The 26,556-nt window shown below is 48.1% G+C and overlaps 1 protein-coding gene across 1 annotated transcript in view; it reads right to left on the reverse strand.

The window, feature by feature from the left end:
* The window catches only part of TNS3 (tensin 3), a 176,091-nt gene that overhangs the window by 35,933 nt on the left and 113,602 nt on the right, over positions 1-26,556 (reverse strand). The window contains exons 16-19 of the mRNA XM_080940492.1: positions 24,246-25,493; positions 9,387-9,547; positions 8,272-8,389; positions 8,104-8,184 (exon numbers count right to left, since the gene is read on the reverse strand). Coding sequence (XP_080796618.1) covers positions 8,104-8,184; positions 8,272-8,389; positions 9,387-9,547; positions 24,246-25,493 — 1,608 coding nt within the window. The remainder of the gene's footprint in view (positions 1-8,103; positions 8,185-8,271; positions 8,390-9,386; positions 9,548-24,245; positions 25,494-26,556) is intronic.

A 26,556-nucleotide genomic window follows, 5' to 3' on the forward strand; every position in this document is an offset into this window, starting at 1 on the left:
CTGAACTTCTAAGAAGTTTCTCGTGTTCCCCACGGGATGTTTTCTTACCAGCATGTGCCAGTGTTGATTTTACCTCATTATCACAGGCTCTGCACAGAGGTACATTTCCGGAACAGCTTGCTGATCATCTTGCTGAATCTAAGCCTGCCCAACCCCACAGGTCCCAACAGCAACTTGATAAGGAGAGGCTCCCTCAGTCCAAGCCCATTCAGGCCACGTGTCTAGGGCACAGCCAGGAAGACCCCTGAGAAGACACTTCCTCCCTGTTGTTTATGTGCCTGAGAACAGCTGTTCCTGCTATCGGAAATGCCTGGCCCCAACCAACAGGATCAACAGCAGGCTCAGGGAGGTGGGTGTACCAGCCTTTCCAGTCCATGACTCGATTAGAGGAAAGATACTCTCAGTGGCAGCAGGTCCAACTCCTCTGTGGGTCCCACATACCCACAGGCCAGAGGACTGGGGGTAAACCCACAGAGATAGGCAAGGAAGAAGGATGCTGGGCATACTACATTTGTGACAGTGTCAAAGGCATGACCCAAGCAGCTCTGAGTGGGCCTTCCTCACACTTTGAAGAGCCTCTAGACTTGCTTATCACACCTTCTTTCTCCTCCCTCTCTCCTCGGCTGCAGTGTTAGGGACTAAGATGACTTTGAAGTGTTACTTCCTTTAGAAACAAAGTCATTCTTAGAAACCCCACTGTTTCTCAAGAGATCAGGGTCAGTACCTGGACAAGAGACAGCCACTCTGAACCAGTTAGGATGCCCATGGAGGGCAGAAAAACCACAGCAGAGCACAAATCCAGAGTTCTTGATGGGACCACAGCCCCAGGAATGGGTTTGGCCAGCCTTTACCTTTGCCAGAGGGAGGCTGGCCCCATGACACCTAGAGCCTTGCTCTACATACTTTGGGCTGAGGCTCACTGTGGAGCTGATGCATTGGTCGCTAGACCAGAAAGCCTTGCCTTTAATTCTACTCAATATTTAAAAACAAACAAAAATATCAACCTTTTGTTTTTCACTGCTAGAAATAAATCCATGACCTTAGGCTCATCTTACCACTGACTTAAAGTCACAGCCTGATGCCCTCCAACCTAAGACTCTCCTGCCTCAGCCTCCTGAGTGCTGGTAATACAGCATTCCTGGTGCAGCTAGAAGCCTCAGGCCCCGGGTAGAACTGTGCAAAAGGACACACCCTTAGAAAAAGAAGCCAAGTACCTTGTGTGTAAGTTGTAGGTTTCTTTGCAACCCACCTGACAGCCCCTGGAAACATAAGAGGGCAGTGTTGATGTAACCTGCAGGTCCTACCTGCAGCTACAGGTACTGTCCCCAAGACAGAGCCAAGTGGACACCCAAACCACCTGAAAAATCACTACCACAGCCGACAACCCCAAGTTACTCCAATGCCCTTTTCCTATTTGTCACCGTCCACAGGCGAGCAGACCCAAAGAGAATGTTCCCTGACAAAGGCTTTAAAACAAGACACACACACTCCACACACACACACTCCACACACACACACACAAATCCACATGCCTGCCACCTCAGAGTCACCCTTCTGAGAAAACAGAACTCTATCCGCTGGTGACACTGACTTTTCACCAGTGTCATGCTGAAACCGAGAAACACCAAATTTACCCACAATGCCCTTCGGAACACTTTCCCCCACAAAGACCTGCCTGTATGCTTCTGTAAACGTGCTCACTGGCCCTTCCTCACACACAGGTTTGGGCATAGCAGTGCACAGTTCTTACGCGGCACTCCCACAGTGATACACTCCTACGTGCAAGTGTTACCAGGAGAATTTGCCGAAATGACCATCCATGGGCTGTGTACTATGTGTCTGTATAGAGTGGTCCTCTTGGGATCCTCAGCTCCATGCACAGATGAAAACCACGACTTAAAAATGGTGCCTGCACTATACACGAATGGACTTTCTGCTCTGACATCCATCCTTAGATGGTACAATCTGTATGGAGGATAGGTGAAAAGGGCAGACCACGCCCACACTGCCATGCCCACTACACCCTAAGAGCGATACCCACAAGGTGCCCACAAGGTGTCAACACCCATCAGTACTAAAGGAAGGGTGCACATTCTAGCATGGGACTTAAACAAAGGCTGAGGTACTTAACTGTACTGAAATGGTCATCCCCGTCTTCTGAGAAAGCACTCCGATCTAAGGTACCAGATGGCTCAGTAGGCACCAGCCGATAGATGGCAGGGAGCAACTGAAATGTTCACATCTGCATAGCCCTTAGCAACTCAGTTCATGTGCCCCTCACAGTTCAGATCTCCCACACACCAAGCACAGTGGGGCACCCTGGCCAGGAATGCTAGCCTGAGGGGACAGAGTTACAGAGGAGACTCCAGAAGATTACACCATCCTGATGCCTAAGGCTGTGTGGCACCTGGAGACTACCCTGAGCCAGGTGCTCTGGAGGAGAGGGCCTTCAGAGATGGTCAGAGACAAGCATGTGACTGACTTGACCAATGAGACTCGGCCACAGCTTTCCTCCACTTATCCTGCATACTGTCCTCCAAGCTGTCTGTCTGTGCTTAGGCACCTGTCTGTCTGTGCTTAGGCACCTACCAAGTTCGGTGTCCCTGCCCCACCCCCAGCTGCGGCCAAGTCTGCAATGGATTTTAGGTTCCACCCCAGCCACGGGCTGGAGCTCTGAGCCAATTCTCTAATCTTAGGCCCAGAGAACGCTCTAGATAGCCAGGTAGGCTCTGGAGATGCATTTGAAAGCCAAATTTTGGGGACACCCTCACAGATAGATGAAATAGACTCTCGTCTCTAAGAAAACGCCCCCATACAATGTATAGTGTTAACATTCTTCTTCTTTTGTTAAACAGATGTTTTAAGAGGTTACTCAGCCTTTGTGCTAGATCACAGACAGCAGGGCATCTGTCGCCATGCCTCAGAGCTAGCCTCTGGGCTAAGAATCATGATCAGGGCAAAAGCCCTGTTGGCAACAAGCCCGAACAGCCTTTAGGTGCTCTATTCTAGAAGAGCCCACGGCCGGGACAATGAAATGAGCTGATTAAGTGTGATCGAAAGCAAAGATCTTCCAAACCCACTGCCAAGCACCCTGCTCAGTCTGTAAGGTTCCCAGCTCACGGCTGGATAAGGTGTCGGCAAGGGATGCCAGCAGCTTGTGTGTTCCGAACTGCATTCCACACAAAGCAAACGCATGCTCTCATCGAAAGAGACTCCTATCAGCACATTCACGGGCAGTGCTGGACTCTGACCTCCATGAACCCATCCCTGATGTTTACTTTTAAATATATTTACAAGCCGTCCAGTTTTTTTTTTTCCCCTTTCACATTCTTCAACTCGGGTGGAGAGAAGGAAGTCTGTTGTGAATTTACTAATGCACATGCATTGCTGAGGCTCACCCTTCCCAGGATTCATTCCTTGGCACACATTGGAATGCTGAGTGGATTTCAGGCATTTGTGCAGAAAGTATATGGGTCCCATAACCAGACACTCTTATGTGCACCTAATTATAAATACATAGGTTAGTGTGTTTTCTTTTCAAGTTCAGCAGATTCAAAGCCACCAAAGTGTGTCACAAACATCACCTGCATAGAGTGCGTGTTTCTTTCTGCTTCATAAAAACTCTCATTACAAAATTCATAAAAATTCAAACAGAAAAGGAACTGGGTATAAAAGGGAAGGCTAGCTGGGACATTTTATAACATGTCATGCTCCCGATGATGCTAACTTGAAAATAATTATATGTTTATGTTGTTGTTGTTGTTTATCTTTGAGGTTACAGCCTAATTACTTCAGTCCCCTCCTCCTGTTACTTGCTCCAAACTCTCCCTAATCTTTCCATTACTTTCATTGTGTGTGTGTGTCTGTCTGTCTGTCTGTCTGTCGTGTCTGCATGGAGGCCTGTACATCACTGTGTGCAGTGGCAGGGGAGACCAAAGAGTATGATCCCAGGAGCTGAAGTTGCAGACAGTTGGAAGCCACCATGTGGTGCTGAGAATTGAAACTGAGTTCTCTGGAGGAGCAGCCAGTGTTCTTTAACTCCTAAGCCATCTCTCTAGTCCAACCATTTTTCTAAGCAAAAATATAACACTACTTCCAAGTAAGATCAATTAAGAGCCCCAGCCTTCTCTCTGCCTTTCTGCCCCTTTCCAAAACACTCTTGGACCTCGCTTTTCTTCCCCTTCCAGCAAATACCATCCAATCCTGCCCTCTGGATCCTGCCAAACCCAAATCCCCTATTCTGAACTGTGATGAAGTTCTCGGATGTTCATATGCTTTATGAACCCAGTAAACAACAAATGGCTCCAACCCCAACCCTTCACAAAGCTTTGTACTCCTAGTCCAGACAAAAGCCCCCACATCACTATGCTGAACACTAAATAGAAATTACAAAATTGCAAAAGCATTCCATTGAAGTAAACAAACATTAGCCATTAATTATTTTTAAGGATGCCCAAAGTCCTTAAATGTTCTCTAAATAACCGCTGAAAGGAGAAAAAAAAAAAAAAAAAAACCTGTTATGTGACAAGAATGTTCTGGAACTACACAGGGGTAATGGTGTAAGACATTGTAAATGTAATAAATGACTGAACTTTCACTTTAAAGTGGCTGTGTTATGTAAATTTTGCCAAATTAAAAAAAAAAAACTATTTTAGAATAGTTTCAAAGGTAAGCTATGTCAGGACCATGGCTTTTTTCATGAAACACTTCTCTGTGGTTTCTTATTTTATTTATTTTGGAAATACCAAAGCTAAGTATCATCTAAGAAATGGCAAAATGTTTGTATCTTACACTTCATAGTTTTTTTCCTTTACCTAGATAAAGGCTGAGATTACACAATGTTTGCTTAAATTCTTTACAAAGGCATTTCCTTCTACAAGACTTACATCTGGAATCCTAAGACATTTACGGGTACCACCAGAATTACTTTTGCTTTTGGGGTACAACTTGGCCAGAGTGACAGTGTACCAACAGACAGATGCACCCCACAAGTTCTCATATCAGACAGGCGAGGAAAGATTCTTATCATCAGCACAGCTCAGACCCTCCCTACCTCCTCACTCCCTATGTGGTGTCTTCTGCTATTCTGGGACCCATGAAGACATTCCTACCAATCCCCTAATCTTAGCCTTCCCAGTCTCCTGAACTGAGACCCAAATTTCTCTTCATTATAAACTTCCTGGGCCACAGTAGTCTCTTTGAAGCAGAAGACAGACTAAGACTCTCCATGCTGTTGACAAGTTATGGTCACCAGTCTTCCACTATTTATGACATGAACCCTTCCTCTGCTCTTCTTTGCTGAGTCTACTTCAGGCCTAAGTCAGGCACTCGAACAACCCATGCTAATAAGTGCTCACAGGAACCACATGTGGTAGGACAGGTGCCATCTCACAGTACGTGCCTCAGCTACGCAGTCCTCCATGTTCACCAAAGAACAAAAGGGCACTTCTCACAGGGGAACAGAATGGTGGCAGAGTCTGCAAGAACCTAGCAGGATGAAAAGCCTTCTAGAAATCTACACAGAAAGTACACTGAGGTTTCTTTCTTCTTTTTTTTTCTTTTTATGCGTAACTGGGTGTGTGAGTGGGGTGCGTGTGTGTGTGTCTGTGTGTGTGTGTGTGTGTGTGTGTGTGTGTGTGTGTGTGTGTGTGTGTGTGTGTGTAGAAGCCTATAGAGGTCAGAAGAAGGCATCATTCTCCCTGGAACTGTAGTCATAGGTGGTTGTGAACCACCATGTGGGGTCTGGGAAAAGAACAGTCTTCTTCAGGGGCAATCAATCAGTGCTCTTAAGCCGTGATCCACCTCTCGAGCTCCTCTAAATAGGTTTCTTCGATTTACTCAGTGACCAGCAGATGCCAAGATAATGTGGTTTGCTTTCTGTGTACTGTTTAACTGTTTGCTGGAGGGTGGCTTGCTTTTGGGTAGGTTGGATGCAGCAGGCTCATGGCAGGGAGCTGGCTGGCTCTAGGGAGAGCCGACTCAGCAACCATATGGTTAGACTAAGTGTTTGAGGACCTTGAGAGACTCAGGGGAATATGTGAGTGAGCCCTGAGCATAGGAAAAGACTGCCCTCAGAGCCATCCATTCTTGTTTCTAGTAATACTTCTGCTCAGTGATCCCACTTCTGATATTCAACTGCACTGGGTATCTGATTAAGACCTCTGATGTCTCAGCTTTAATGTCTAAGCTCCAGTCCTCATCTTCCTTAAGCAGGAATCCAATTAGACTACCCACACCTGAGTCTCTTTAGTAATTTTCCATCCACTCGGACCCTCCTACTCTACTCTGCGCTGTGGTGAGAAAACACAGCCTCAAGTGGCTAGTCCCTAAGCCATTCATCCAATGAGCATCCAATGGTGGCCACTGCTAATCTCCAATCCTTTCTCCCCATAGAAGGTAGAGATCATCCACGGCTGAACCAGAGCCGACTGTGATAGAGAAGACCTGAGTCTATGAGCTTTGCGTTCCACATAAAGTCCTGAGGCAGACACAGAAGACAGCTGACATCTACGATGATGAACAAGACAACGGGACATTCTGCTTGTTTAAATCTGAGAAGCTAGACCAAGTCAGAATGGTCAAGAACACCACAAGAAGACCCACAGAGTCAACCGACCCAGGACCATGGGGGGCGGGGTCAGTCACACAACCTGGGCCACCATCAGGGAACATGCAGGAGCTGGACCTAATTCCCCTACACATTTGTAGGTGTTCGTGTGGTTCCCGTACCAAGTGTTAAGGGGGGCTGTCTTGGTCTCCATTCATTGACATTGAATCCTCTGCCCCCTTACTTGGGCTGCCTAGTTGGACCTCAATGAGAAAGGATGTGCTTAGACCTGCTGGGACTAGATGTCCCAGGGTGAATTGGTAGCCAAGAGGGACTCCCTTTCTCTGAGGAAAAGAGAGGAGGGCAATGGAAGGAGGGATTTGTGAGAGTGGGACTGGGAGAAGAGGAGGAAGGGGGGTCTGTAATTGGGATGCAAACTGAATTTTAAAAAAATTAAAGGAAGAAAAGTGTAAGAAGCTCCCTAGGAACAAAGTATTAATCTAGAGCTTGTGTTACATAAATCAGTTTTTAAAATAACTTTTTCAGGTCCTGCTGGCCAAAGAGTAGCTTGAAGACCAAGATGCTTGGGTCCTTCCTCAAGGACAAGAATCACCTGGTGATTGATTGCTATCTGTCTCTCCCACAGAATGACATGGAAGCAAGGATACTTAGTAGTCAGTTCAACTTCAGATTTCCCCAGGCCTTGCAGACCAAAGTCCTCTTCTTCAAAGCCCTGCTGCTAAGCAAAGACTTTCCCAGTCTAGGGAAACAGGCTTTCATGAGAAAGAACTGATTCAGGTTATGACTTTTCTTTAGACAGACCTGTCAGCCAGCAGCTAGAAATCAAGGACACCGAGACTGCCTGCATCTTCAGGGAATAGCAGACAGCAAACTACATCAGGAAAATTAAATAATCAAAAAGAATATATGGGGGGGTGGCTTCTCCCTGACCCATCCCGAGATCCCAAGAAACGTGAGCAATTTCAACCTAGAAGAAACACTGAGAAACCCACTGGACCCTTAGAGCTCTCTCCCTGTGGTGGAAACACTTGAAAGTCTCTAGGTCTCGTGTAGAGAACAAGGAAATCATCAAGCACCAAGGACTTAATGAGAAGTCCGGGTGTGCCTAGGTTAGGAGCTGGGTCACACGGGGCAACACACAAAGATGACCATGTGTGGAGCACGAAGACGCCCTGCTCTTTGTTGGAACCCATTTCCGGTGGTGAAGTAGATAGCATTCCTCTCCTTCAAACCCCTTGCTGAATGGGGAACTGACCAGGATGCTAACTAAGCACCTATCCCAAGCTGACAGCCGGCCCTACTGAACTGAACCTAAATCGCCACCTACATGAGTATTGAACTTGATTCCTAAGAATGCTAGGAATCAGATCAGTGTCTTACTATGACTTAACAAGGCATTTATTTATAGACATATCCCAAACTCTAGAAAGACATGCCCTTGCCTAGATTTTGAGATGTGACCCAAATGGAAATATGTCTGCATCAGAGAATGCCTTGGTAGAAAGGTATCCCAGCTGTCAACCAAGGATTCTTACCTCGCCCTTTGTGTAGACTGGCTGGGATGCTCATCTGGGGCTCAGGTGGGCTGAACAGAGGGTAGTGTGGCGAAGTTTTCACTGGAGGACAAGCACAACAGGGGACACTGTTACTCCCCCCACCTTTAAGTACCAAGTTGTACCCAGCTACTTTTTCTTCTTTCTTACCATAAGGTGTTTCTGGAGACACAGGGAAGGCTGGGGTCAGACACATAGATGACTCCTTGCTGTTTGGAACCCTGCCATCAACCACATCGAGGTCAGGGGGATATGCAGTGATCGCCGTCTGAAATCAGCATAGAGGGAGAACAGAAAAATGAGAAAGCACAGAAAGGTCCCCTGCACACAGATCTGCCTCCTCAAGATGGTCTGCTCACAGAGCCCAGATCTGAGAGTGGCTCAGGAAGATGAAAGTGGCATCACTGCTCTACTATGGAGGAAGAAGCTCAGCCATCATCAAAGCTGGAGACTGAGAGGAGGAGGGTATGGAACATCATCTTAATACAGTGCTGGGCCTCAAGGAAACAAGGTGATGGGGACATGCAAGGGAAGTGTGCATCCCACCACTGAGCACAAAAACGTCACCAAGGACGTACCACATCATTGTCACAGGGAGGTGAAAACGCACAGGAAGTCACGCAACATGGAGCGGACTTTGGGAGAACCATCCCAGTTACCGGAGACGATCAGCTGTCTTCTCGTTTTGCCTATTCTAAAGGCTCTGATGTTGCAACTTGAGAGTCAGGTACATAATTAGGATTAATTATCTGGGGAGGGTGGCCTGTTGAATTCTGATGAGAAGCCTTAACTACTCAGGAGAATCTTGTCTGAGGATCTCCTCGGGGTCATCATTTGCATGGAGGGTTTGGCTCCCTGTGCCGCTGACTAGAAGTCAGCGATAGTTGCTGGCTGTGCTGTCCATCTGCAGAGCCCTGCTAGGGTCGGACCCGTGCTTCCTAACCCTCACATCCCACCTGCATACATTCCACCCTCACTCTACAGGTAAGAGCTCGAGGCTTCAATGGCCTAGGCAATGTACCCCCTGTATAGCCATATCTGAGAATTGTGTGTCCCCCACATGGGCCTTCTGACCTGTGCTCCCAATCAGAAACCCTGTCTGTCACTTAAGAACCATCTGTCTCAGACAAAGAAGTCAGTCATGGACAGAGAGGTTACAAGTGACTGGTGTCCTTGTGTAAGGACGTGGCACAGCCATTTCCCGGAACGCAAAGATAAGAAAACAAGTAGAGTTGAGAGGAGATGGGGTGAGGACCAGCACATACATCTTTGATGTCTGCAGGAGAGGAAAATGATCCCAGGCTTGGGGCTGGGTCCACTCCAGCCTTTCCCCATCCACACTTAGAGAAGGTCACCTGGCTGCCAGCATCATTGTCATACTGCCCGATGCTCAGCTTCCGAAGCCGTCCCCCGACGGGGTCGTCACCTGAGGAGCCATTGAAAAGAAAAACTAATGGGTATGATCCTTACAGCAGAGTGTAGAGGCCGCGGATAAAATCCAACTAGTCACAGACAACGTCATCATTAGTCAGACACACCAGGGAGACAGGAGAACTGCCATGGGCAGGCTATGGGGGGCCCAGAGACAAGCCAGGGCATCTCCATCCAGAAACTGCAAAGCCAAGTGCCAGAACTCAGCCCACAGTGCTGGGGTCAAGCTTAGGTTCAGACAGAGCCAACTAAGATCCAGCCCCAAGCCTGTTATGAGGTTAGTACCTGCAGGGGTCCGGGCATGTGGCTCTGCCATGACAAACTGAATCTTCACATGGTGGGGTGGGGGTGGGAGACCCTCAAACCAGATACTAAGAATGTACATTTCATACCTCAATGCCAGAAATTCCACAGGCATTTACTCCTGACCCAGAGGCTCCTGGTTCCTGCTCTTAGCCAAACCTGATCATTTTGTTGGGGAGTAAAATATGTCTTGGCTAGCGTGTCAGCTTTTTAAACTTCCTTCCAGGGGATTCTTAAAGTTGGGCAATAAGGGGAAACCTGCAGCAGCCTTCAAAGGTGATAACCTTTCAAGTCACAATGCAGTCTTTCATAACAAACTAGGATTTGCTGGCAGTCTAAGCTTAAGCTAAAAACAACAAAGAATCCCTGCAAATATGCTGGGGTGTGCATGTGATTCCATGAAGCAGGGCCACCGAGTGTTCAAAGTCAGTCTCGAATAGGTGTTGAGACACTTTCTCAAAAGCAGGAAATAAATGGGGGCTGGGGAGATGTCACCAGCTGAAAAGTGCTGGCTGCACAGGGAGGAGACTTCACACTAGGTCACTAAGATTCACTCTCAGGGAGACAGGCAGCTTTCCTGACTCTTAAGATTCATGGTCCCCAGAAAGTAGGTCTGACACAGTGGGGCCAACAAGTCCCAGTGAGAGGAAAGCCTTAGGGCACAGCAGCAGTCTCAGTAAGAGTCAAGATGCCTACATCTGCCCCAGCAATGGTGACAAAGACGACAGATCAGAAAGAGTATAGTGTGCCCATGGTGACTGCTGACCAAGCTGGGCCTTTCTACATGAAAGCGCCATAATCCCTTGGCCACAGTGGTGAGCAGCAGAGCAGTGTTGGAGCTGGGAGTTTGTTCTGCATCACACAGCGAATCGGTGAACAGCTGAGCACCGGTGTCAGAGATGCAGTGGCCAATGAATGCTCTAGAGTACCAAAGAAAGAAGAAAATGGTACCAAAATATTCAAAAGCCAATCTCTGGGATGTGGAATTCCAGACAGGGGCTCATATTCCCTATGGCTGTCTCGATTTATTTTAAGCTTTCAGAGTACAATTCTTTTTCGTAGTTTTATCTTAAAAAAAAAAAAAAAACCTGTAACATAATTATACAATCCCCTCTTCCCTTCCCCCCTCCCCCACTGCACACCTTGCTCTTATTCCAATTTCTGGCCCCTTTTCCTTTAATTGCTGATAGATAATCCATACCCATACACAAGAGTATATGTGTATGTGTATACACACACACATAAGAGAACCTGCTACATCTGTATGTTAGCTTGGATTTCTCTATTTCAGGGCTGACTATTTGTTATCTGATAACCATTTGGAACCCTCTTTCCCAGTGACTATTTCTCCTCCTCTCAACAACCCTCAGTTGCCTGCGGTTCTCTGTGTAGGGTTGAGTCCTCCTGAGCCTTCCCTATCCATGTTACCATGTCTACTGGAATTGTCTCACCAGGACATGTTTAGGCAACCACGCTGGGAAGAGTTCACAAGTATAACTTCTCTGACATTTCTAGAAGACACTATCTCTTAGCAAAGTTCCATTTCCACTGCCTGTATCTTTTGAGGCTTTCAGTAGTAACATTTTTACCTTCTAAAGTTAAGACAGGCCCTGGATTCCTTTTTGGGGAGAAACAAAGCTGCTTCCTTCCTTTCTCTCCTCCCTGCAGCATTCTGAATGACCTGTGTTGGTTCTTTCTGAGCCTCTGGTTTTACGTTGTTCTTACTCCTCATCATCTTCATAAAACCGAAGTTTGGTCAATAAGCATTTCCTCCTCTCTGAGGAGCACACAGGAACTCAAGAGGATGTGGCCTTGCCCACCATTCTAAGATGATGTCCCCCACCAGGTGCCCCACTCCAGGGGTCTCTATTACTCTTTAAGTATCCAGAGACAGCAGGTGGATCTAACAGCTCCAGTGAAGGACCTGCTCTTCCTATACTGCAGGCAAGTAACTCAGAAGTTAGGCTCCACAACAGATCCAAGGCAATAAGAGAGCAGAGCTAAAGCCTAGGCCTCAGGTGACATCCAGAGCCTGAACAGGCCATCAGCTGTCTCTCCACTATGCACGGGTAGCATCTACATCAGAGACCCCCACTGTTCCTCCTTAGCAGTGGGGGAAAGGGGTGAAAGAGGAAGAGGGAACCCCAAGGATGGGAGCACTAAGCTTGAGAACTGAACTAGACCCAAGGACAGAGTGGACCAAGGACAGGGTGGTGCATGCTCTCTTGCACACTCATTGGCTTTCCTTGGTTCCTCAGCCTCACCTGCCATGCACAGGTCTGTGTTAGACTCTCACACTTAACTGTCACACACAGCACTCCCTCTCAGATATCTTGAGTCCTTTACACTGACGCGTGCACATACACCCAGTCTCTCACTAACATACTACCCAACGCTCAGTCACACTTTCTCTGCCCCTGTTCTCATCCGTGGTCACCCCGACATATTCTACAGGTATACTCTCTTGCACTTCACAGTCACGCATCTAGTCGCTTCCGCGTGTGCGGTCTCCCACAGCCTCTCTGTGCTCTTACAAATTCACACCCACACACTGATGCCCATACTGACACGGCCTCTGCCTGCACAGGCATGACAGACTCAGCTCAGAATCTGAGCTCTCAATACTAAAGAAGAGCTTCAGCACCCCACCCACTTCCATAGGCCCACATTCCTGGGTACTACAAGCCTCCCCATTTGAGGGTGACTATCAGGAAGGAGGGTGCTGACATTCTTACAAATGAGCTTCTTTCAGGATGAGGAACCCCCAACATGCTTACTTCCAGGGGCTATGGAATCATGTGTGACCCAAGCTCCCCTTCTCACAGGGAGAAGTCCTTGCCTATCATGTTTCTTGTGCTGACACCCTGCCCCTGACGTCTTCAATGACCCTATGACAGTGAGTTATGCCAAGGTCCTGAGCCTCAGACATAGACACCAGAGCAACAGAAGGAAGATGGGGCTAGGGACTGCCCAAAGAAAACCACAGGCACCTCCACTTCAGCCTGACGCCTCTCACTACATTAGGGCCTCTAAGCCACTGTCCCCAGGTAGGAAAGACACAGAAACAAGCAGACATTTCTACTCACACCCTGGTTATCTTGAGATCTAGAAGGAGGCTGGCTGCCACAGGGACATTTCTCTACATGTTTCGTGCACTATCTGGCTACCTTTCTTTAGAAAGACAAACAGTGGGCACTGTCTCTGCGCTGCTGCCTCCCTGGGGTTCAGTTTCCTTACAGATCTGCCATCATGCCCAGATCTCAGGTCTGATGTCCAGCCTGGATGGTGAGGACTGGGTGTTTGAGAGTTGGCGAGAGAGACGAAAGGCAGGAGACAGAGGATGGAGAAGCAGATGAACTGGAACCTGGTAGGCATCCTATGCTGATGACTGACTTCTCAGGCCTCCCTTAAAGAGCCTATGATGGATGGTCAAACACATGCTCTCAATCCTCCCTTCCCTGGGAACCGTGCCCTACTGTGAGGAAGACACGTGGCTTGTTTATTTTTCCACTCTAGGCTCAATGTGTGAGCATCTGCAGGGAAGTAAACCCTTGATGCTCACTAGGTTACACTCTTCACTAACATAAGTGCACCTGCACGCTCAGCCACTACTATGTACCATTCTTGTCCTCCTCCTGCTCAGGGTTTATCCCTGGGGCTCTCTATCTGCAAGCTCCTAGCAGGGCTCCAGGGGCTGGAGATGGGAGTGGTAAGAGGGCATCAGAGCCTCTTGTTTCCTTCTACAGCTGCTGTTCCACATCTGCAGAAGCAGAAACGGCAAAGCACGGGTTTATATTATATGGGCCCCAAATTGACCTCAGGTCGCCAGTGTAAAGCTGACTCGATGAGCTTGGGCAATCTGAATAACAAAATAATGATGAAGGAGGAAGTAGGCAAACCCTACTCTCTGAACGATGCATGTAATTCATGCCATACAAGTGTCCACAGCAATACTTATTTCTTCCTGTAAGAAGTCAAATCCAGAGGACAACAGAAAAGGTGGAAAAATGGAACAGGAAGACTTCATGGAAGTAGGATATGCAGTTGGATATTCTAGGGTCACTGATGATGCTGGTCTGATGTGCAGTCCAAGAGAAGCAGTGCTGGCTTGATGGAGCCTTCTCGGGGTTCTAGGCAGCCTCACATTCATACTAACCCATTCTGAGTTCTGAGAACATCCAAAGGAGGAAACAAGGACAAAGTGAAGCTCAAGGGAACCTTTTGCAGGCACAGGGCCTGTATCTGCTGGGACCCAGTTGGCTCCCTTCCCACCTGTGCCCGATGGGTCCTAGTTGCTGTGGGGAGCTACACCTGCGTCCAGCATGTTCCCTGCTAGTAAAGAGGAAACCTGAACTGACCCCTGGCGCTTACAAAAGCTCAGGGAACTCAGAACATATCTGGACACTTAAGGCTAATAAGAGCAGAAGATAGCAGCCTGAGCTATGCCGATGACCCTGGTTCCAGGAACCCTCCATACAGCCAGGCTCCTCGTGGAGGGAGAGACAAGCAGAAAAACCATGTGGTGATGTGCTTTGCTAGGGCAGCATGTCTGGATGCCCCACAGTACACCAACTGTTACAGCTGCCTCTGAGCATTCATGTCTTTGCGTCGGTCATTCTTCCACCTGACCCAAAGGACCCACCTGATCTCAGGCTACAGCTTAAGACCTGAGCCCCCCTTTCCCCTTTATTGCTACTCGCCAAGTCCATGCACCGATAGGTTGGGCACACCCTCTCTGAGCATTGCCCAGGACACCCCAGACCTTGGCAAGCAAAACACAAGCTGAGACTACCATGAGTCTCTGGAGGGCACCGAACCTCAGAGAAACTGGGAAGCTGATGCTAAATCACTGAGAACACAGATGGGGTCAGAGCCCTACAGCACTCCAAGGCCAGGCAGCTCTGTGAGAAGTGTGGGAGCAGGCAAAGACAGACAGACAGGCTAGGAGGCACCCCCACCAAGGCCACCGTAATAGTGGAGAAATCATGACGGGACTCCCTCAAGCGCCTTATCTAGAGACACTGGAGGCCTCGGGGGAAGGGTTTCAAAGCACAGGGTCAACAAGAATTGGATTCAGACCAAGATTGTCAGGTACTGTGTTAACATGCAGGACTGAGTCCAAGATAGCCCAGAATAGGAAATAATGTTGCTGGGAAGCTCTGAGTGTGTGTTTTGGGGGTGGGGGGATTAGACCACTTAGCTGGAAAACTGCATTTTAGAATGAATCTTCTACAATGATCCTTGGCAGTTCTGCACTTTTTCAAATGCACCGAACTCCTAATCATAAGACTGGAATGTTTTCTGTGTCCTTCAGTGGTGCTATGGGCCTCCCAGAAGTTTCTTGGTATCACCTGGCCTATTTGGAAAGAGGGAGAGGAGTATCGAGCAGGAGACACCATGACACTCATACTGACTCTGGACAGAACCCTCCCCTCGGTGAGATATATGGCCCATTCTGCTGCTAAAATAAATCTACCAGTCCTGTGGGAGGCAGCTTATGGGGCCATACATGACCAGTGGCTGTCCTCTACAGCACGGTCCCAAACTCATTAGAAGACACCCAGTGGAACATCCCAGCCTCAAAGAACCATGGGTCAACTCAACTCTCTGAATGACTAGATACACAACCGCAATTATAAACACATGGTTCTTCAGCAGAATGTCATTACAATCCTCCACCGAGGGCCTCACTCTTCCTCCTCTCCATCTCCTCTTCCCTTGGAGCCACAGAATGTCTGCCAGAACATTCAACTTGCAGGCCCAGCACATGTGGATCCAGGAGTCAACCAGTGAGCATCCAAGCCCCAACTAAGCCAATCAGCCACCCTTTGCACACCGAAGCACTCATATCCCAGAAGCCCCCGGGGGGTTACTGTGTGCAGCACGAAGAACAGGTGGCATCAGGAAAGAGTACGCCCTGCCCAGGTGGCTGTGGACTTAGGGGCTCTTACCAGAACTCTGCACAGGCATCCAGTGGGGTGGACATGTTAACTTGCTTGGCCACACTGAGCATCTCACATACACAGAGTAACACACAGCTAATGAAAACGAAAGGGAACAGGTCCGAGAGCATGACCCATTCTGCAACACAATCTTTATTTTCGATTTGGGACCCTAGAAGGACAAGCACCGGTAAGTGATGGGTTCGTCTTCACAGGATCATGTAAGAATGTAGCAAGGCTGGCACCCCATGGCACATAAGTGGTTTTTGGAAACTCCCTCACATTCCGTAGAGTGAAAACAAGTCCTGTAAAGGTTGTTTTGTGCTTAGGTAGGGGCCTCCTGAGTTCAGCTCACTCAAGTAAACAGGCAGAACCTCTACAGAATAAAGAAAGGCATGAGGGAATGAGGCTAGCTCAGCTCAAATGTACCTTGGAATGGACTAATGTGTTCTCTTCCGGCAAGCTAAACCAAGACACGCACAGTAGGCCCGGTCATCTGGTGGGCTTGTTCCTCAAGAGCAGGTGGCATGCATTTCCATAAAGAAAATGGGAGCCCACGTGCTGAGTCACATATCAGTAAGAAGGCAGGAAAAGCCCTTTGTGTCTACACAGGGCCATCCCTTCCGCCCCATCTCTGATCCTAATATGGAAGGAGACGTCTGCAAAGCTTCTCAGCAGAGGAAAGAAATGGAGATGCGCTCCGCTGGGAATCCTGGAAGTGCTTGCTTTGGTGAAGATATATCTGAAATAGAGAGAGCAGATCCCCAAACCTGGAAAGAGCATCTCCACATTGCTGAATAAACTCCACATATGGCTGTTAAAGATCTCCAAGCTCCAAAAGGGATCTCTAGTCACCTCCTTCATGACTCCCATCTAGGTCATTCCACTCACCAGTAAGGTTCCAGGACCCAGTTATGACTACTTCCTTTTATGTTTAAGTAACATCCTATCCTACATCTACAGAGGACACAGCATGTCCCTTAGTCAAGGCTCACATCATGACACCAAGGTCATGTAGCAGAATCAGAAATGACAACTGACCACACCAAACCTGGACACTGTCAGAGCCTCTTCATCCTGATGGAGAGAAAGGATTTGGTCTCCATTTAATGGAAGACCACAAAAGGCAGTTCTCCCCAGAGGCGGCCTTCCTAGAACCTGGGTCTCTCATGAGATGACAACAGACCAAATGTTTCAAGTACACTGAGAAGGCAAAGCTTCTGGAGACAAGCTGTCCATGTATGAGACTGGAGGTGGTTTCTCCAGCAAAGTCAACAAGTATGGCCCTGTGATCCAGTAAATCCACATCTGATAATAAACAAATAGCATTCAAACAGATATGTGTGCACACACGAACATACCATCAATATTCATACCAGCCAAACGCTGATAAAATCCTAGCGTCACTGACAGATGAATAGAACAACTATGGAATATCATTTAGCTGTAAACAGGAAGAAACCTCCAGAGCTTTAAATATAACGTGCTCTGGAAAAGAAACCAGCTAAGAACAGCCACATAGTATACAACAAATACATTCATACCAGAAGCAGGTGTACAGCTCGTCTTGAGAATTAGGTTAGTGTGCTGGGGGATAGAATTGGGTGGGTGGGAAGTGATCGCTGATGGGGTGAAGTCTTCTCTGGGAGGAATAGGGAAAGTTCAGAAACCACAGGATGGTGGTGCCCATACAGTAGTGTAGCTGTCCTAGAAGAACTGTGACTTGGTAGCTCCCCAGACCCCGCAGGGGAAAATCCTACAGCCTCCCATATACCAAGTCAAGCAATGCTGTACCCTTGCGATGCATTCCCAATGCAGAATTTTCTCCCATCTGAAACTCCTCTGCAGAGCTGGAAGCATTTCCACGCACCAAGTCCCTTCAAGTGACTCTGAGCCGTGACTCCTGACCCATAACCAAGTCCTACCCATAGTGCTCCCTATTAAGTCCACCTTCACCATTGATGGGGCAGTGATCATACACACAAGCCTTGAGATGCGCAAGGACCCATGCATGGCTCACCCTCTGGGGTCCTGGAACACAAGACTGATCCCACCCCATCCATCCAGCATTGATTACTCCCTGACACCTCTGCCTGGTACTGGATGTTTACTACCAAGCCACCCAAAATACCACACCCCCTGGTATTATCCCTGTACCAACCAGGCCTGGTTGTAAGGGTCTCATGGAACATTTCCCAGATTCCTTGACTTGCTAGCAGTGACAGTGACAGAAACGTGTTAGCAAAAACAAACTGTATGAGGGCCTCCTGACCCATATCTCTGGCCCTTACCATGAAAGCATACAAGGACAGTACTATACGCTGCAATCTGAAGCTCTGAGAACTCCTCCCACAGCACAGGAATTCTAAAACCATGGGCAGAAAGGAAGGCTAGGGTGCTATGTGCAAGAAGTGCCTGCCAGGTTCCTGTCATCAGACCACCGAGACTAATGGAACAAGAATCAAGTATTTTAACAACACGAAACAAGAAGTCTCCAAGGTATGGAACGGGCAGCCAGCTTTCTGTCCTGTACAGAAGGACAGGTTCCACAGGTAGCCTCTCTTCTCAGGTTAACTCCACACCATTGCCACATAAAGGCTGGGATTCCAGAAATCTACCCAACTGCAGGCTGAACTGAAGTTGGGGAGGGCAGCAGGATGAGGGTCCGTCAATGACTCAGATACAGCCAGGGAACATCACACCACAGTGAGAGCTCAGTCTTCCTGGCCAGTGGGCACTTTGAGAAAGCAAAATTCCCCAAAGGAAGTGCCTGCCCTCACCAGGTTTTACAGGGGATAGGACACTGCAATCATCAGCACAGGCGCCAGAAATGTCCCCTCACCTTTGACTACTCTCTCTGGTCCTATGGTGGAGACGGCCTGCCTTACACAACTCACCTCACCTCAGTGTCCATCTAGCAGAGCAGCTGGGAGCAGAAGGGTGCTAAGGTTTTTACCCATCCCAGCAGACACCATGAAGACATCTGGCTGGTGAAAGGGCAGGACTGCAGCAGAGTAAAGGGATGGCCAATCGATGCAGAGGACAAGAGGACAAGAGAGAGGCTTTTTACTGCCTGGTAGACTGAAATCATTAGAAAAAAGAGGGTACTCAGAGTGAATTATGTTTATCACCCTCACAACTATCACTGCAGCACCACCATCTTCTTAATCACTATTACCACCACCACCATCATCACTATGGAAATCATCACTATAATCACCATCACTGTTGCTACCACCTTCACCTATACTACCACACTGTCATGATTATCGTTATCACCAACACCACCACCAACAACGTTTTCTGGGAAATGAAGAAACAAAACCGCTTTCTCTAGCAAATGACATGACGTTCTACGGAGCAGATCCCAAGAAATCTACCAAACAAACATCCCCCAAACCAACTAACAACAACAAAATCCTTCTAGAAAAGCATGTCCAGCAGTAGAATAAAATCTCACACTAGCTATCCATCACCAATAGCTGAGATAACCATTACAGAAAGAAAGGGGGCTGTTGTGGCACAGGACACTGGAGGTTTCAATCCACAATCAATTGGACCTGCTGCTTTGGTCCTAAAGTCATTATAGCAGGTGTGGTTGTTATGCAGGTGAAGGCAGGTACAAGATAAGGCAACGCCTGTGATTGGACAGTGAAAAAGTAAGGCGGGTGGAGAGTTTTAGAAAGACCAGAGAGATAAGAGAGGAGAAGAAGCCAAGATGGAGAAGGAAGAAGATGATCCATCTCCATGTGGCTTTTCAATAGCCACAGGGATATCTTATAAAGGATAGATTATTATAAGACAATTTGTCTTATCTAGGTGGGCAGTTTATACCAATATCAATTGGCTCTGAGTTTATTGTGTGGACGTTTTGTGAAGTGGGAATTTACTGATATAAATATGACTGATGAATTGCAAGCCTCTAGAGTTTTGATTTTGTCGGGTTAGTGGGAATTGTGACAATAACCACAGGGGGCAGATGCAGGAAATGTGAACAGAGTTCTTGGCAGACAGTTGCAGGAGGGTAGCTGCTGCTGGGAATAGAGAGTAGCTGGGGGTAGCGGAGTGTGGTGCCCTAGGACAGTTTGCCACATTTATAATATTTAATGCTACAGGAGGGTGTGGCAAACCACATCAAACTACTCCTCATGGCCAGAGATCAAGGGAAAGAAGAAAGAAAAAGGACAGAGTTTCTTAGTTAGAGTTTCTATTCCTGCACAAAACATCATGATCAAGAAGCAAGTTGGGAAGCAAAGGATTTATTCAGCTTACACTTTCCACATTGCTATCCATCACCAAAGGAAGTCAGGACTAGAACTCAAGCAGGTCAGGAAGCAGGAGCTGATGCAGAGGTCATGGAGGAATATTACTTACTAGCTTAATTCCCCTGGCTTGCTCAGCTTGCTTTCTTATAGAACCCAGGTCTACCAGCCCAGGGATGGCACCACCCACAATGGGCTGGGCCCTCCCCACTTGATCACTAGTTGAGAAAATGCCTTGCAGCTGAATCCTCATGTAGGCATTTCCTCAACTGAGGCTCCTTTCTCTGTGATAACTCCAGCTTGTGTCAAGTTGACACAAAACCAGCCAGTACACAGGGTTTTCACTATTCTTCTGAGGGCACACCCCCAATCACCTAAAGACCTGCCAGGCCCCACTATTTACAGTTTCTAACACATCTCAACGGTACCTTCTAGGAGCAAGCATTTATGATGTGGACCTTTGGGAGACATGTAAGATCCGAGCAACTGTAAACGTGTTTTCTGTCACTGCCATCGCCCCATCACTGCCATTGCAACCAGCACCAGTTGCAACCACAGCAGTGCTATCTGTCATTCCTACTGTACTATGAAAGAAACATCCTCAGATTCACTCAGTCTTCAAATTCAGCTTCTTTTCGGAAATAAGCCATCCCACGGAGGGTGTGTACTGCCCGCTATTCCCTGCAGAGCTGGTGTGAGGAAAGCTGCACAGCTCTGCTGGAACACAGGCCCACCAGGAGGAGCCTGGAAGAGCTGTTCTCAACTCCTTACTCCACATGGTAGCTAGCTTTCATGCATTTAAGACGGGATCTGGAACTTGGAGGTTTGTACTGATCTGAGGATGGTGAGTCTCCAGCATCCTTCAGTGGACCTGCATCTCTATGCTCAGAATTGAGAGCTCAGCTAGCATTGTGATCAGGAGAAAAGGTGGGTCAGGGCGGGCTCATGGAAAAGATACAGCATCCTGGGAACTTGGCAGCCCAGAATCATCGTGTGTACAAGGGCTGTTTAGAATGGCTGTAGTCAGGCAATTCCGCATTCATAGTGGAGCAGGGTTTCATGCACCGTAATGTCCTGGGGACATCAAGCCTTTCAGTGTCACTGGGTCCTCCCTATTTAGCCAGGCACCTCAGCAGCCTTCATTCCCCTCCCCATCCATCAAACCAAGAGAACAGGCCTGGACAAAGAGACCCCAAAGCTTACAGGGGTTCCAAAATCAGCTGCTTGGCCATGTGTACTGTTCTGAATTTCTCGGACATCTGGGGATTCCTGTTTTACAACATTCATCACTAAACCTTTTCATTCAGAGATGGGAACGTGCACACTGAAACTTAAATCTTAAGATCGGGAGCTAGAGAGTTGACTCAGCAGTTAAAAGCACTGGCTTCTCTTCCAGAGGGCCTGTGTGTGAGCCTCAGCACCTACATGGTGATTAACAATCTCCCGAAACTCCATTTCCGGAGCATCTGATGCCCTCTTCTGGACTCTGCAGGCACCAGGCACACAAGTCGTGCACAGACGTACATGCCGGCAAAATATCTACAATTTTTAAAATAAATTTTAAAGTTTTCATTAAATTTTAGAATTTAAGATCAGCAGGTTCTAGTATTTTATCTACCTGCTGGGGAGGGGTAGAAAATGCCCCCTTCTTCACCCAGGTGGATAAGTACATAAGCATTTTTTGATGGAAATTTTATCAAAACAAGTTTTTCTACGTTAGCTCCAAGACAGGTTGTGCAGCTGTGTACACCACACCCAGGCTTCTTATACTCAGTGAAGTGCAAGCCTGGGAGAATTTGGGAGTTGGGTGCTCACTTAACACAGGAAATTCATCTCGGAAGAACGGCTGGGTACAAGAAAACTGTCACCAGCTCAGCTGTGTTCCCACACTGACGTCTGTGTTCATTCCTGCTGCTTGGGGACGGAGCCTCATTTGCAGGATTCTGAATTTCAGAAACACCTTTGCAGAAGGTGCTTTATATAGTTCCAAAGTACTGACAATGACCCAAGATGCCGGATGAACAAAGATGAATTAATAAACTGCTAATCTACTGTTTAAGTAAAAAAGTTATTTATTTTGATAATTATACTGACATTTACAAGAAAAAGAATTAAAGAGGATCTAATATTAAAATAAAACTTTAATTAGTAAAGTGAGCCATTTCTTCAGTAGTTTAATGAAGGCTACTGTGAGGGTGGAAGCCACAAACTGATGGTCTCCACTCCCTGGCTGTATACCTGCTTTACTACAGGAATGGTTTATCCCTCAGGACTGTATTCAGTCAACTAGAAAAGAGGCACCCGAGACAGAGTCCTGTGTCTGTCCACCCACATATACCAATAAACACTCGAAAAGTTTTCCAAGCCTCAGGAGAGATTTTGTGCTTGGGAAAAAAGGCTTCTGATTTATTCTTCCCAAGTATAGTCTTCCAAGAACATTCATTAAGCAAAGTGTTATAAAGGTTTTTGCTTAAGTGTTTCCACTGAAACCTTAGAACTCTACAACTTCCTTTAAGTATTCAGTTTAATGAGCTCAGGCACCTACAAGAATTGACCTGGCCTGGGTCCTCAGTCACTGCTCCTCTTTCTGCCATAGTGGCCGGGGTTGTTAATGGTGACATCACAGCCTCAGTACTGTACTGGAGAGAACACAGACCTACCAGCACTCCAGCCAACTAAAGGATCCTGCTGTTTGTCCAGTGATGCATCCCAGCACAGGAGAGGTAATGTAATCTGGCTTCTCTTCTCGACTCTCACCCTCAGACACTGGGATAGCCCTTCCTTTCCACAGACAGTCACAGCTGCCCTGTCCTTTGATAACAGCCTGCCAGTTAGCTGGCAGTTCACTAACATCACTAGCACAGAAGCTAAGCGGGATGCTCATGGGCTCCACTGAGAAGCACAGAAAAGAGGAGGAAAGAGATGAGGGCAGCCTTCTCTTGCACTGTCTCTCTTGTCCTCCAGGTCCTGGCTCCCAGAAACACCCACAGCTTCATCTCACCACCCACTGCCACTTCATCACCCTCACATAGACACCTTGGCCAATCCCCTCCAGGGATAACCTTGTGCAGATTCCAAACCAAGCCTTGTCCCTTCCATTAACTCCCAGACCTCCTTCTCGGGATGCTCTGCCCATGTTGTACACTTTGGCTTGTTGTCTGCCTTTTTGTCCAGTGACAAAAGTGACTCTCAAACCCTTGTGACCCATGTTAACACACACAGGGAAGACCTGGTGGCGATCCCATCCTAAGGCAGGTCTCATCGCACTGGTGGAGTTTGTAGGAAACACTCCCACTGGCTTGTCCCGAGGACACTGTCCAGAAAGGCCCACACAGTTCTCTCAGCAACGATTACCAGCTTGCCAAAGTGCAGTACACAGATGGTCCTCAAGCCAGGGCCGTTACCCTTGCTGAACTCAAGTCTGGGGTCTTGGTTCTAGATCACAAGATCCAGGAACACAGCATCTACTGTGTCTGAGCTTCTCTAAGGCCACTCCACACTCTCCGCTTTCTGTCCCATGTACCTGTCACCCCCAGTCCTCAAGAACCACCAAGTTCCTGTCTGACACGCAGTGGCTCCTGCCACCCATAAAACAGCCTATCTGATGTCTCAGGAGCTTGGACGATATATTTGTAAATAGGACAGTTTACGTACCCTGACTGCTTAATCAGACCTGTTCCTACAAGGATGACCCAAGAGCCCAACAATTCTGCTTCACCGAGATGCCTGGCAGGATTCCTAAAGGAACATTCTTGAACTGAGAAAAGTTTCACTGTTGAGCCTATTCTTCAGACGTAGTAACAGGCTCAGAGAATGTGGGCAGAGGTTCTGAATCACACAGCTAGCAGATGGCAAAGGCATATGGGTCAGGCTGTCTGGTGCTCTCAGATGACCGGCTGCACTCACCAACAGGTGTGACAAAGTGTGTGAAATAAGACACTGATATTCCTCTTCAGGGGGCCCCACCCCTGCCCCAAACCATTTTTATAGGCAAGTTTGTTCCTCTCTCTTCCCACCCTTCAGTTCTGCTAACAAGCTCTTACAGTGCCAAGGTACCACTTGGATTCTAGGCCATAGCTCATGAGAGCAGAAACTGCCATGGAAATGCCTTTCCATCATGAGTTTCAGCAAATCCAAACTCCCAGCTGGATAACTTCCTACCTGACACTGATACCCATCAGCTCACCTGGCCTGCCAGAGCTCCGGCCATCCACAGGGTCCAGCCTGCCACCACACCGCAGCCCATTTCCCACACCATCAGGACACATAGAGCCATTGGTTGAGATGCCAAGGGCATTCAGGTGTGTGGGGATGGGCTCAAAGGTGGGGTCCAGCTCCAAGATCAGCCTGTTAAGTTGCTCAATGGACTGGTCAATATCCAGGGTGGGAGAGCCTGGGGAGGGGCCAGTGTTCAGCTCCTGATGCACTCCATTCATGACTCTGTCTTCTGGAAATCTGGGCTGGAGTGCTTTACCAGGACAGAGTTGCTGTGTGTCAGGGGGATTTGGCCCACTGCTGATGCCTCTCTGAACAGCCACTCTGCTGCTGGCTCCGCGGGTGGGAGTAACTGGGATGTGAGGCTGGGGCTGGGCAAGGCTAGAATTGTCCACTGTACTGCGGCTGCCAATCCTGGGCTCCCCATCTGAGGCAAAGCTGTACTGGTGAGCAGTCACCATCTGTTGCTGACGTACCCAAGTCTGGGTGGAATAGTTACTTTGCCCATAGGCTTGCGTTGGGGTGGGTGCAGAGGGCTTCCTCAACAGGGGCTGCAGCTGCTTTTGCTCTCGGCCCCCACACATCCGCTCCCGCTCATAAAGGGAGTCTACACCCAGCCCCAGGTCTGGAGAAAGGACACCATTGTGATCTTCAGCAACACCATTGCCAAAGCCATCAGACAGGAGGGAGTTCTGGCTGCTCTTGAGGCAGGTGAAAGGGCCCAGGTGGGTTAACTGAGGCCCTTCAGAGGAGGAAAGAGTTCCCAGGCTATCCACACTATGCAGGTCATGGTGGGGCATCTCATCATCTAGAATGTCAGTCTCCCGGTCCTTTAGGGCAGCATCTCCATTCACATGGACCTGGGCTGGCACCACGTGGCGTGTCCCACTATACTTGCTGCGCATATCAGCCATGTCTTTGTGGGAGTTTGCAGAGTCTTCCAGGCCAAATCCACTGAGCAGCTGGTCCAACTCAGCCTTCTCCTGAGGGCTCAGGCCCCTCCGTGCTCCTGGGGTCAGGCGCTCTTCCGTCTTATTGGTCCTGGCTGAGGCAGTAGAATGTCCCGAGTCACTGCTGACCGACAGCGTGTGGTCACCGTGGTCTGGACTGCTAGTGGCTGGCATGCCCTGTGGGCTACTGGGGATGCCAGAATCTGAGGCACTCTTCTTTCTCACCTTGGCATACAGGCTGCCATCCACTGGGCCCTGTGTGTGTGGCACTGTAGAGGAAGCGAGAGACAGGCTGTTAGCCAGGGAGGAAAGGAAGTACTACCTACAACACTGGGTACGCACTTTTCTTAAACAGACCGATGCATTTATAAAGCAACTCAAGAGTAAGTAAATGCAGTCTCAACTAGGGTCTCCAAACTCTACACAATCCTCTGCAGAGTAAGCAATATTGAAGGATTCATACACATATCAGACATAGTCAGCTAACATCATGTCTGCCTTTCCTGCTTCGTTTCATTTGTCATGCGAAGGTCAAGCAAATGACCATTGAGCTAATACCTCAGCTTCATGCTTATCTACCCATGTGGAAAATCACACACACACACACACACACACACACACACACACACACACACACACACACACCTATTAAGATGTTTGGGGCTCTTTGCCCCATCTACTTTGAGAATGAAGACCATTCTCAGCAATCAGACGGTCAACATTCCAGAAAATGTCAACATTACTCTTAAGGGGCGCACAGTCATTGTGAAGCCACCCTCCCCACCCCTGAACTCTGCAGGGGGACTTGAATCACATCAAGGGAGAGCTGAGTCTTCTTGGAAAGAAAAAGAAAAGGCTCCGTGTTTACAAATGGTGGAGTAACAGAAAGGAACTGGCCACTGTCAGAACCATCTGCAGTCATGTTCAGAACATGGTCTGGTCAAGGGTGTCACACTGGGCTTTCCTCACAAGATGAGGTCTGTGGATGCTCACCTCCCTATCAACATCGCTATTCAGGAGAAAGGTTAAAATCCAAAATTTCTTGGGTGAAAAATACATCGACAGGGTTCGGATGAGGACAGGTGTTGCTTGTTCTGTCTCTCAAGCCCAGAAGGATGAGTTAATCCTTGATGTTGAACTCAGAACTCAGTGGCTCTGAGTCGGCAGGCCACAACAGTTACAAACAAGAAAGTTTCTGAATGTCATCTGTGTGTCTGAGAAGGAAACTGTGCGGCAGACTGACAAGTGAGAAACAAGTTTCAGCTCCAGAAACAACATCCTGATCACAAGTACAATTTGAGCTCTTTGGGGACAATAAAAGACTTAATATAC

The sequence above is a fragment of the Micromys minutus genome (genome assembly GCF_963924665.1).
Source record: "Micromys minutus genome assembly, chromosome: 1".
Taxonomy (NCBI): Eukaryota; Metazoa; Chordata; class Mammalia; order Rodentia; family Muridae; genus Micromys; species Micromys minutus.